This window comes from Equus quagga, chromosome 3, assembly GCF_021613505.1.
Source record: "Equus quagga isolate Etosha38 chromosome 3, UCLA_HA_Equagga_1.0, whole genome shotgun sequence".
Lineage (NCBI taxonomy): Eukaryota > Metazoa > Chordata > Mammalia > Perissodactyla > Equidae > Equus > Equus quagga.
The window spans coordinates 87,039,120-87,051,612 of NC_060269.1; the positions used below are offsets into that span (position 1 = coordinate 87,039,120).

Here is a 12,493-nt window from a genome sequence, read left to right on the forward strand (position 1 = left end):
AGCCTTGTGATATATGTCATTTTGTACATGCGGGTATTTCTCTTGAATTGATTCTCTGAGATTATGAATAAAAGGGTAAACCATCTGTAGTTTTGATACATACTGTCAGATTCCCCTACACAGAGGTTGGATCATTTTACATTTCTGTCAGCCATATGTAAGTTTTTTTTCACAAGTCTTCTCCATTCAATGTGTTATGAAGATTTGGATTTTTGCCAAACTGAAAAGAGAAAAAACCTCACTGCCGTTTTGATCAGCGTTTTTCTTACTAAGAATGGATGTGGTAGTAGATGGAGAAGGAAGCTGGGTCAAAAAAGATTTCTTTCCCCTGTCTGTTTGCTTGTCAAAGACTGGAAAAATAACATATTTTTATGCTGATAGGAATGCTCCAACAGAGAAAAGTGGACCTGCAGGAGAGACTGGAAATGGTTGGGAGAACACTGTGGAGGAAGTGGGAGGAGGTGGAAGCTAATGCACAATGAAGGAGGCGGTTTCATGGAGGAGCACTGACAGGTCATCTGTAGTAAGGAGGCAGAGGATATGGGAATCTATGCGGATAAGCCAGTAGTGGGATCCTGGGGAAAGTCTCTCTTGATTACTCTACTTTTTTCTTATGAAAAAAGATTATCAGCTGAAAGTGTGAACAGTTAATAAGTAATCATTTTCCATTTTTCCTTCTGTTCAAGAGATTCAGAGCCAAACTTTTAGCCCATCTCTGTCAATACTGCTTAATCTCATCATATGCATTTTTTTGCACAATCTTACTCCAGCATCATCTCATTTTCTTGCCTGTATTTTCACTTCGCGCTTATTTTCTCACATTTATTTTTTAATTCTATAAACTGTCTCAAATCCTCTTTAGAAATAGGTGAGGAATATACACATAAAACTGGGTACACTCCTTATAATCTCACAGCACTTTAATCTTCTCCTAACACTGCCTCCTAAATTACAGATAAGAAAAGTTGCTCTTCTTTTCAAATATTTTCAAGGCTCCCAGTTTTAAAGAAATCTAAAATCTTTATAATGATAGGCGAGCTCACTCTGACCTGCCTCCACTTCCATTTTCCAGAGAGATTTTTAAGTTTTTCTCTGTTATCACTCCTTTCCTATCACAGTCTAAACACTTCAGCACTACTGGATAATTCTCTGTTGGCAAAATCTTTCTTTTTCCCCAATTTTTCTTGAGCAGTTCTTTCTACCAAGAACTTCTTTCTTCATCTGTCAATAAAAGTCCTACGCGTTACTGATAGTCCAGAGATGACGTTATCTATTACATATGCCATATAATTCTTCTCAGGATAAAGCATTCCCTCTTATATGATACACTTCTATTTCATCTGTATCTCTAATGAACAGTTAACTAATGCTACCTGTAATATAGTTAAGATGTGTCCTTGTTTGTCTTCCTTGAAGGAGTCTTTTTTACACATCTTAGTATTCCTCTTAGCAACTAAGAAAGAACTTGCACATAGCAGATATTCAACAAATGCCTGCTGAATTCAGTTAAGCGTACATCAAGTTCAAGACAGCACAGTGCAGACTATTTGTATCACATTTCTGTTTATACTTCTATTCAAAGAACCTCATATGTGAACAACTTTTCAAAGAGCTTCATATATGAAAAACATTTTTCATACCTTTACTATAAAGGATGACTCGAATAAGCTAAGATATTTCTCTTAAGATATCAATTTTGATTTGTGATTCTTTAAGATACTGGCAGTGCTTTAAGATTCTTTATTACATTTACTTCTATGTACGCTAAATGAGTTACCATGTGCTAATAATTTTTATGCACGACTATATAAAATTATTAACACAATTCTTAAAACTAGGTTATAAAATTGTACACTTGCTGATCATCCATGTACACAGCGTACTGATTAATTCTATGTGCCAAGTTGACTTGACCACGGGATGCCTAGATATTTGGCCAAACATTATTCTGGGTGTTTCTGGGAGAATGTTTTTGAATGAAATTAACATTTAAATCGGTAGACTGAGGAAAGCGGACTGCTCTCCCTATTGTGGGTGGGCCTCATCCAATCAGTTGAAGGCCTGAATAGACGAAAATGGCTTACCCACCCCTGAGTAAGAGAGAATTCTTTCTGCCTAACTGCCTTGAAACTAGGACATCAGCTTCTTCTTGCCTTCAGATGTGAACTGAAACATGAGCTCTTCCTGGGTCTTGAGCCTGCTGGCCTTCAGACTGCAACTACACCATCAGTTCTCCTGGTTTTCAGGCCTTTGGACTCAGACTACACTATGAGCGCTCCTGGGCCTCCAGCTTGTCAACTCACCTTGCAGATCTTGGGACCTGTCAGCCTCCATAATTGCATGAGGCAATTTCTTATAACAAATCTCTTTATTTTTTTTTTTGTTTTTTTTTTTGTTTTTTTGTTTTTTTGGAGGAAGATTAGCCCTCAGCTAACTACTGCCAGTCCTCCTCTTTTTGCTGAGGAAGCCTGGCTCTGAGCTAACATCCGTGCCCACCTTCCTCTAGTTTATACGTGGGACGCCTACCACAGCATGGCTGCCAAGCAGTGCCATGTCCGCACCCGGGATCCGAACCAGCGAACCCCGGGCCGCCGAGAAGCGGAACTTGCGAACTTAACCGCTGCGCCACCGGGCCGGCCCCCTAACAAATCTCTTTAAATACACACACACACACACACCCTATTGATCTTGTTTCCTTGGAGAACCTTGCTTAATACATATAGATATGAAACATCAATATATAGAAAACATACACAAAAATGATAATTGTTACTTCATTAGGATGGTGCTTTATGGATTTGAAACTTTTAATAATATTTTTAAATCACTTAAAATTTTGTTAAAGAAATAACTCCGATTATGTCACATCTTTGTTAAAATAATGTATAATAATACCATCTGGAACCCAAGATTAGAGGAACATTAATATTAGAGAAATATTTCTTATAGGACACAAAGAAAAATGCTTTACTTTTACATTTATTTCAAAATACCCTATAGAGTAAAAGTGGATAATACTTCCACACACCTTATTCATAAGCTGAGAGTTTCTACTGTTTGTGCAGCCTGAAAAGACACCGGCACAAGGAGATCAGTGATACTAGGGTGTGATTAAATTAAGACGGTAACACTGCTGTACCGCTGAGAGCGCTCAGTTCATCTGGATGGTAAATAGCAATAGATGGGCTATTGTCCACTAACAGACATTGATAGAAAGGGGAAAGGTCAGGCAAGGGAAGGTTATTTAAAACAGGCATGGATTTGGTTTTTACATTTTCCATTGAATCAGGAAAAAAGGTGAAAACAACAGCTCATGAAAGGCCAACTAACAAATACCTTGTATTAAAGATATCAACAGGCCCAAGGCCTGAAAGAAATCAGGCAGTAGATGTTAAAAAGAATGTTCTTGATCTGCCTCTCACTTCTGCTTATTCATTTAACTTCCCAGGGAATGTGTGGTTTTGTCATCTTTGATTAGGCCCTATTGTATCACAGCTCTTGGTACCTATCTGTACCCTAGGGATGGCACAGAGAGGATCTCTTCCCCTCCCTTCGTATAGCGTTTAGCAGGCCAGGATGGTTTCCTGTAGAGGTGGGTGCTTTTGATAACGATGGTTTGTCCATAGGGTTCTAGAAAAAGATAAAGGAGCTGGTTCTAGAAAATATGCATTTATAGAAGAGCTAGTTAACTATCCACTTAGTCATTCAACATTCTTTCTGAAAGTCACTAAGCTAGGGATTGTGGTAAGATACAAATATCTCATCCTGGCATCAATAATACTACTATCATATACTAATATATATCATTATATATTAGAATGTTAATAGATAGGATGTACATAATACTGTGTGCCAAACTTACATTATATACTTTAACTCATTCAATACTACAGAAAAAGGAGGTAACTTGCCCAAGGTCACACAGCTAGTTAAGTAGCAGAGGCAGAATTCAAACTCTGGCTCCAGAGCTATGCTCTTATCCTCTAAGTTAGGGTTTCTCAAGCTAAGTACTATTGATATTTGGGGTCTCTGCCATGGGGAGGTCCTGTGCATATTGATCCTGCGTAGGATGTTTAGCAGCATCTCTGGCCTGTACTCACTTGATGCCAGTAGCACTACTTACCTACCCTCTCTCAGTTATGACAGCTAAAAATGTCTCCAGACATTGCCAAGTGTCCTCTGAGAAGTAAAATTGCCGCTGATTGAAAATCACTGCTTTAATCTTTATTACCTTTCCAAGAACAGGAAAAATATATTACTATATATGTATGCATGTAGTAAACAAAGTAGAAGTGGTAAGTTTATGCTAAGGAAATTCAATGAGACAAAAAAAGGTCACTTCTGACTACAGAGGAATGAGAAAAAATTTAAAACAAGGAGAGGTAAGCTGCAGCCCAAATGCAGGTTATGCATCCCCTCTCCGTGCTCTCTTAATATTCTATACAGATCTACTGTCACTGTATGTATTTTCTACATTATTATTAATTTAGTTATTGTTGTCTGTCTCACCATTAGCTTGCTGGTTTCTTATTCATCTTTGTATCCCAGTGGGCTGACACAGTGTTGGATATATAAGTCCTCAATAGATGCTCATTGAAAGAATGATTGGTGCATAGGATGTGGACACGCAGAAATGGGGAAGGGCACTGTTATGCAAAAGAGTAAAGTCAGGAAGCACGGGACTTGTTTTAATAGTCACTGGCTACAACTCATGAGTCTGAAAGAGAAGTCAGAAGGTAGTTGGCATCAGACTCTGGACAGCCTTCTAGGCCTGGTTAAGGAATTTGTACTTCACTGCATAAAAAAAGCAGAACATTTTTGAAGAGAACAATGACATGATCAGAGGGATCAATCTGACAGTAGCAGGGAGAAGAGTCAAGAAGCAGAAATAAGAGGTAGGAGGAGATTATGACAAAAGTTCAAGAAAAAGGAAATGAGGACCTGACCACAGCCCTGGCAAGAGGGCTGAAGAGGAAAGGACAATAATGGCTGGGCTTGGAAAGTGGACTTGAGAAATTCAGGCAAAGTGAATATGTGGAAAGGGAGGAGTCAGAGATAAAGATACAAAGAAAATGTGATATGGAAAGACGGGAGTTGAGGGAGCTAATTAATATAACTCATGGGGAACAAAAATATGTTTTTGTCTTTATAGTTATAATGGGCTGGAATGTAAACTCCCTGAGTAGAAGGACTTTGTCCCATTCACCACTCTATCCCAGGACCTAGGGCAGCACTTAACATATAGTACTAATAGATAATATTTAAATGGTGCTTACTCTATGATAGGTACTGTTCTAAGCACTTCACATGTACTCTCTTTTTTAATTGTCTAAAAACCCATGGGGCAAGTACTGTAATTGTCCCTTTACAGATAAGTCACCTAAGACATAAAAAGGTAAGCAAGTTGCCTGAGGTCATATATCAAGTGACAAAGCCAGAAACTCTACCCAGAACTCACACTTGATAAATATTTGTTGAATCACCGAGAAGACTCACAGAGTATTTTCCACCTCTACATCCATTCTCTAGCGAGGAGACAGAAAGCCTTCAAAGGTTTGGCTCACTGACAATCAGACGCAGGCTGGGTAAGACACTGTAGTCTCAAATGCAGACGCCTCCCACTCAGGGGTCTCTGGAGAAATAAGAGCTGCTTCGTCTCTGCTACACAGCTCCTTTTAGCAACACCCCTTGAGAATGTGTGGCTATGCATTTAATAGCAACAAAGCATAAATATCTTTGGGTAAAAAAAATCATGAATTACTTTTACTCACTCAACAAGGGCTGAGAGCCTCCTCAGTGGCAAATCTGGCATAGAGCAATGGTTCTCAAATTTATTACGTGTCAGAATCACCTCAAGGGCTCACAGAACACAGACTGCAGGCTGCCACCTGCCAGGTCTCTGATTCAGTAGGTCTGGGGTGAGGCCTGAGAACGGGCTTTCCTAACAAGTTCCCGGACGCTGCTAATGCTGCTGGTCAGGGGATAACACTCTGAGAACCAGGGTAGAGAGCAGAGGAGGCACAATAGAGTAGGACATGCAGGGTCCCTTCCATTTCAAACCCTCCATAGTAGGCAAAACAGGATAATGTGACATATAAGAGTGTACACAGGGAGTACAAGAGAGCATAAGAGAAAGGTCAGATGTGCAGTAAAAGTCAGCCAGGCAATGAGGGAAGCAGGAGGAGCTGAGACGGCATGATCGGGTGCAGAAAGAGTATGTGAGGCTGAAGAAGAGAACACACAAAGCCTAAGAAGAAAGAAAGCGCTTGGCACATCTAGGACATTGAAGTAAATTAAGAATGGCTGAAACACAGAGCTTGATAAGGACTACTCAGACAAGGGTGGGTACAGTATGCCCTCAAAGGCCATGGTAAGGAATCTAGTTTCTTCAAGGGGAGTGGAATCTGAGTAATTTTAAGCAGCAAAAAGACCAGATCAGATACGAGTTTTCAAAAATGCACTGGCAGTAGTTTAAAGAACAGACTGCACAGGGGCAAGCCTGGGGGCAGGGAGATTATTAGAAAGTGTTTGAGGCACTGGTCATTCATGACGGACTGACCAAGGCAGAAGCAGTGAGGAATAAGAAACAGACAGATGTGAGAGATATTAAAGAGGCAGAATCAACAGGAATTAATCACTGACTGGATTTAGGAAAGAGGGCCTGAGATGAATGAAAAATTAAGAATAACACTTTGGAGCCTTCCTTGCAAACTGGGGAAATGATGGTCCATTCATTTACAGGAACACACAGAGGAGGAGAAAGGCTTCAGAGGGTGAGAAGAAACACTAAGTTCAGTTTTGGGTCTATTGAGTCTGAGATGCCTGTGGGACATTCCAGGAAAGATAATCTAAAAAGTGGTTATATATTTAAGTCAAGAGCTTTGTGTTAAAGATATGTAATTCAGGAGCTGGCAGCATATAGCGACCAATTTTTAGCTTTTTAAAAAGATCTGATAAAAACTATGACCCTCTGTGCAGAAAAATACATATACATTCTTTGTTTGGGAATATAATTCTTAAATTTTCAATGGCTTCCTGAACCCATTCCTTTGACCTCTAAGGGTACCATGGAACTTGGGTTAAGATCCCCTGATATATAAAGCAATTGTACAAATTTACTTGGTCATAACTTTTCTTTCATAATTTCCTAAGGGGAAGAGAACCTCCCCCAAAATTATATTAAAAGCTCAAATTAGCATTTCTAGTTTTAAAATTAACATCTCCCCTCACCCATTACTGTCTACATTTCATCACACTTTACATATCTGAGAAGTACACTCAGCTAGTTTCTGAGATACACCCAAATATCTTAATATATCTGACAACTTATTTGTTCCTATATCAACTGTAGGGTTGGGAACAGTAGTTTACATACACTACAAGCCAAAATGTGCTTCCGTGCTCTGGAGGAGACCCATTCAGAGTACAATAGCCCCAGCTCTGCTAAAGTGGAATGTTTCCATTCTGTTCCCTTGTGTGTGTCTCTCTCTCTTTCTCTCCCCGCTTTATGGGGCTAAGTTTCCATCATCATAAGAATTACTTCCTCAAGTTAAGATTCTATGTATTTATAGACTGATATGATGAAAATATGTTACCTGACAAGAGTAACACATTATACCATGAGCTCTCAATCACATAGCACCAGAAATTAGTTTATCACCTAGTGGAACATAGTATGTTGAAGTGATGATACTTTAAAGAGCTAGAATCTTATAGCTTTGTACCTATACAACTATAGCATTTGATTCTTTTAAAAAAATTGTGGTAAAAAATATAACATTAAATTTACCATCTTAACCATTTTTAAGTGTACAGTTCAGTAGTGTTAGTATATTCATGGTGTTGTGCACCAGATCTCTAGAATTTTTTTCATCTTGCAAAACTAAAACTCTATACCCATTAAACACTAATTCCTTCCCCCTCCCAGGTTTCTACTTTCTATTTCTACGTTTTTGACAACTTTAGATACTTCATATGATACATCGTACAGTGTTTGTCTTTTTGTGATTGGCTTATTTGCTTAGCATGATGTCCTCAAGGGTAATCCATGTTGTAGCATGTGACAGGATTTCCTTATTTTTTTAAGGTTGCATAATATTCCATTGCATGCATATGCTGCATTTTCTTTATCCATTCATCCATCAATGGACATCTGGGTTGCTTCCACCTCTTGTGTATTAAGAATAATGCTGCAACTAACAAGGGTGTGCAAATGTCTTTTTCAGATTTCCTTTTGAATTCTTTTGGATGTAGACCCAGAAGTGAGATTGTTGGATCAGATAGTAATTCTATTCTTAATTTTTTTGAGGAAACCTCATACTATTTTCCGTAATGGCTACACCATTTTACATTCCCCAAAAAAGGTGCACAAAAGTTCCAATTTCTCTGCATCCTTGTCAACACTTGCTATATTCTGTTCTTTTCAGAGTGGCTATCCTAGTGGGTGTGAGGTGGTATCTCCACAACCCCAGTATTTAAATTTTCAATTGAATTATGTTATTACATGTTGCACTCTGGTACTGGACAGTCCTCAAGTTTCTTCTGTAGTGACTCATACAGTGCCCGGCATACAACAAGTATACTTGTCAAATTTATGGATGAGTGAATAAACAAATGGGAAGGAGGGGAAAAAGAATGAATTAATAAGATTGAACATAGAATAAGTATAGTATAGTGTGGTTAAGGGCACTTGGTCTTTTTTTCAACATGTTCAGCTGAGACTTTTTTAAGGTTGGGGAAGTGGATTTACTAGTATTGTTCTAAAGATGATCCTTGAGGCAACCAAAGACTCCAAAGAGCTAAAGCAATCCTGAGAAAAAAGAACCAAGCTAGAAGCATCACAGTCCCTGACTACAAAGCTATAGTGATCAAAACAGCCGGGTACTGGTACAAAAACAGACATGCAGATCAATGGAACAGAATTGAAAGCCCAGAAATAAACCCACACATCTACTGACAGCTAATCTTTGACAAAGGAGCTAAGAACATACAATGGAGAAAGGAAAGTCTCTTCAATAAATGGTGTTGGAAAAACTGGACAGCCACATGCAAAAGGAATGAAAGTAGACCATTATCTTACACCATACACAAAAATTAACTCAAAATGGATTGAAGACTTGCATGTAAGACCTGAAACCACGAAATTTCCAGAAGAAAATATAGGCAGTCCACTCTTTGACATTGGTCTTTAGAAGGATCTTTTTGAATACCATGTCCACTTGGGAAAGGGAAACAAAGAAAAAATAAAGACAACCCTTGATTTTGAGGAAGCACAGATGCTAGGAGCCATAATTCCTGATATTTAAAGTGCAAATTAGTGGCGATAAGCACTTAAGCTAAGATTCCTTTATTTTATCAGGAACATAGTACAAATCCCTGGTGCATATCAATATTCTTGAAGAGAAATCACAATGAGAATTTGATTTAAGTTCCAATGCTATCAAACTAATTTCAAAACAACAGCCAAATCAAGCACATTGTCTGCCAAGCAAGAAGGAAGCAAACGACTACCCAGTAAAAGGGAAAAGCCAGAGGATCAAAAAGCTTACTGTGACCTGCATAAGCCTGTCTAGTTATTTAAAGTTATCTTGAAAAGTAAAATTCTATGGCAGATAAATGAAGGTGCTATTTATATAGCTGGTAGTAAGGTAAACTTTTTTCATACAGCTGTACACATACAATTTACAAAACAAGTTCCACTGAATGACGGGAAATGTGTCAAGGTCTTACCAAGTACTCACTATTATTCACAATATTGTGCTAGGCATTGAGTGTTATAAAAAGAAGTTTTATATATCATCAACAGCAAGCATTTCTTGAGTCCTAGTTAATGGCATATCTTAACTCATGAAAGTCATGGAATGCAGTTACTATTTTCTTTTTCAAAATGTCCTTGCCCCATCAAAACCACAATACTAGACATTACGGCTATTCCTCCAATCTTTGCTTTACGTTTATATTGCAAACAGTAATGGGATCAAAAAACTTGCCTTAATTTTCTTTGTATTTAGAATCACGCTGAAGCTTCTGAGGCATGAGGTAAGCTAGAAGTTCCAGTTAGACTCACAGAGAAATCAGCTTTAACACAGTAACGGCAACAATCCCACCCCCAACACATGCTCCTGAACACTTGGTCTAATAATCAGGAGGCTTCAGTCACCTCTCCAAACACCCAGTCTAAGAGCTGGACCTAACACAGGGCAGTGTGCTTGTTTGGGTGAACTGACACCTCAGGGCAAACTGGGGATGCCCTCAGCAAACCAGAAGAGCACTTGTGCACCTGAAATTTCTCCTAAGCATTTGTTCCCTTTGACTGTTGATTTTAAATGCCTTACAGAAAGAATCTGTAAACACCTATGTGAAATTTTCATAATTAGAGAAAATTCTCCTATAATTCAGTAAAAGTTTTTAAAGTTAAGACATCCACGGCTTTACTCTGCTGCAGTTCTCAGTTTTTCTGAGGGCACCAGCCCCTCGAGACACTGATAAGGTTATGGACACCCTTCTCCAAAAGTGCTCAGACACGCAAAGCTTACCCTGCTGTGTCACTGATTTGTAGACATCCTGAAGCTCGATAAAGATCCAGAAATGTCAAGAGTTAACTAATTTGCACACACACCATGCCTATTTCCAATGTTCTAATTACCCTCTATCTTTTAAAAGTTTATTATTAAATGAGTCATATACAAAATGAATGCATACTATTTATATAACAAAAAATGAGTAACTATATATATGTTATCCAGCCTAATAAAACACTATCAGTACATTTGAATGTCTTCATGATATACAACAACCAGAATGTATACACTCTACAGTATACAAAGCCCCTTTCAAATTCTTCATTTTATGTTATGGGAACTTTCTTAGGGCTAATGCCTTAAGCATTCCCTCTACCTTATAGCTATCGTCTCCCTTCACTGGTTGCTTTGCTTGTACCTCCCCAAAATCTTAAGCAGCTCACAGAATATAAAAGGTAGATAAACTGGGATTCTCTCCCAATTTTTGTCAGTCCTTCTTCAGATACACAATCAATAGCTCAAGTCAAGGTACCTTCTTCTAGCTTAACCAACAGACATACACACAATCTTTTTCTGATGTCAACGGCATCAGCATCCTCGGACTGGATACTTCTGTCATAAACTATCCCTTCTTCCTTGTTCCATCAAACGAATTGTCAAACTGTCAGCTCTGCTTCCACTGCATCCCCTTCATCCACGCCTTTATATTCTCAAGGCATGACACATTTTTCAGTCCTTTTCTCAGATTACTAAAACTCCCCAGTTAGATTCCTATACAATCATTCATCTCACCTACTTATTCACTTTCATCAAACTTACCTTCCGAAATCACAAAGCGCATCCTATCACCCTCCTAAAAATGTGCCTCAGAAGAAAGTCTCAAGTTCTGGCAAAGTCCTCTTCATTCTGACCTACAGCCTCCCCTTCCTTAACCACAGCCTTCCAGGGAGCTCACGCTCTAGCCTAGCTGGTCTGACCAAACATTCTCTTAACCCAGTGGACAATTTCTTACCCGTTATCATGGCACATACTAATAACCCTGCGTGGAATGCCCACTTCCATCTATTTTCACTTTTCTAAACTCTACTCACTCTTCATAGCCCAACACAAATGCCACCTTCTCTGTGATATCATTCCAAACTAAAAATTAGTTGCTCCTCTTCTGGAATCCCAAAATACTTTATCCTTCTATACAGCATTTATTTCAATCTGCCGTATATTATAGATTGTTCTATACATGATGATCAGGAGCAAGTATCTAGTTATTTTTGTATCTTCCTCCTGAGCACAGTGTTTTGTACACAGCAGGCATTTAATAAGTATTTTTAAACATGAATAACAGCTCAATTTTTTTCATACTGTTTTTTAGGTCCATAAATTTTTTACAAAACTGTTTTAAACTCTTCAATAAAATAAATATAACTTCTTGGAATACATGATCATTTTAAACTCAATGGATTTTTCACAGGTAGCCCAGTGTTTTTACTTTTTCTATCCCCACCAAAATAAGAAACAAAATTAAGCAAAAAAGACTTAACAGTTACCTTTTCAACATCTGAGAGAGAAGTTAGTGATTGATTTTGAAGAACCTCTGGTGCAGTGAATGCTCGAAGATCTTGATTGGAAATATTTTCATCTGTAAATGACACACTACCAGATGGCAGCAACAGCAGAGACCACGGGGAAATGATGAAGCCAAGGGCAGCAGGATCAGCTATGCTTACTGGTTTGTAACCACACAGAATAAAAAGAAAAAAGAAAGATAACTGCTTAAAATCATAATCAGAGGAACTACAGATCACTTAAACATAAACGAATATCCTAGGCTATTCATATATATGTTAACATGCAGTTATATACACCAAATCAACATGCTACAAAAAGATAGTGGGTTTCATACACCTATTACTCCCAGCATTATTAACAACAATGCCTTGATTTGGCTTACTCTTTCAAAACTTAGATGGTAGGTC

At 38.3% G+C, this 12,493-nt stretch overlaps 1 protein-coding gene across 16 annotated transcripts in view; it reads right to left on the reverse strand.

Moving 5' to 3' along the window:
• The window catches only part of PTPN13 (protein tyrosine phosphatase non-receptor type 13), a 204,191-nt gene that overhangs the window by 119,350 nt on the left and 72,348 nt on the right, over positions 1 to 12,493 (reverse strand). For all 16 annotated transcript variants that reach the window (XM_046656429.1, XM_046656440.1, XM_046656437.1 and 13 more), the window contains exon 3: positions 12,065 to 12,243. In XM_046656429.1, the coding sequence (XP_046512385.1) occupies positions 12,065 to 12,243 (179 nt within the window). The remainder of the gene's footprint in view (positions 1 to 12,064; positions 12,244 to 12,493) is intronic.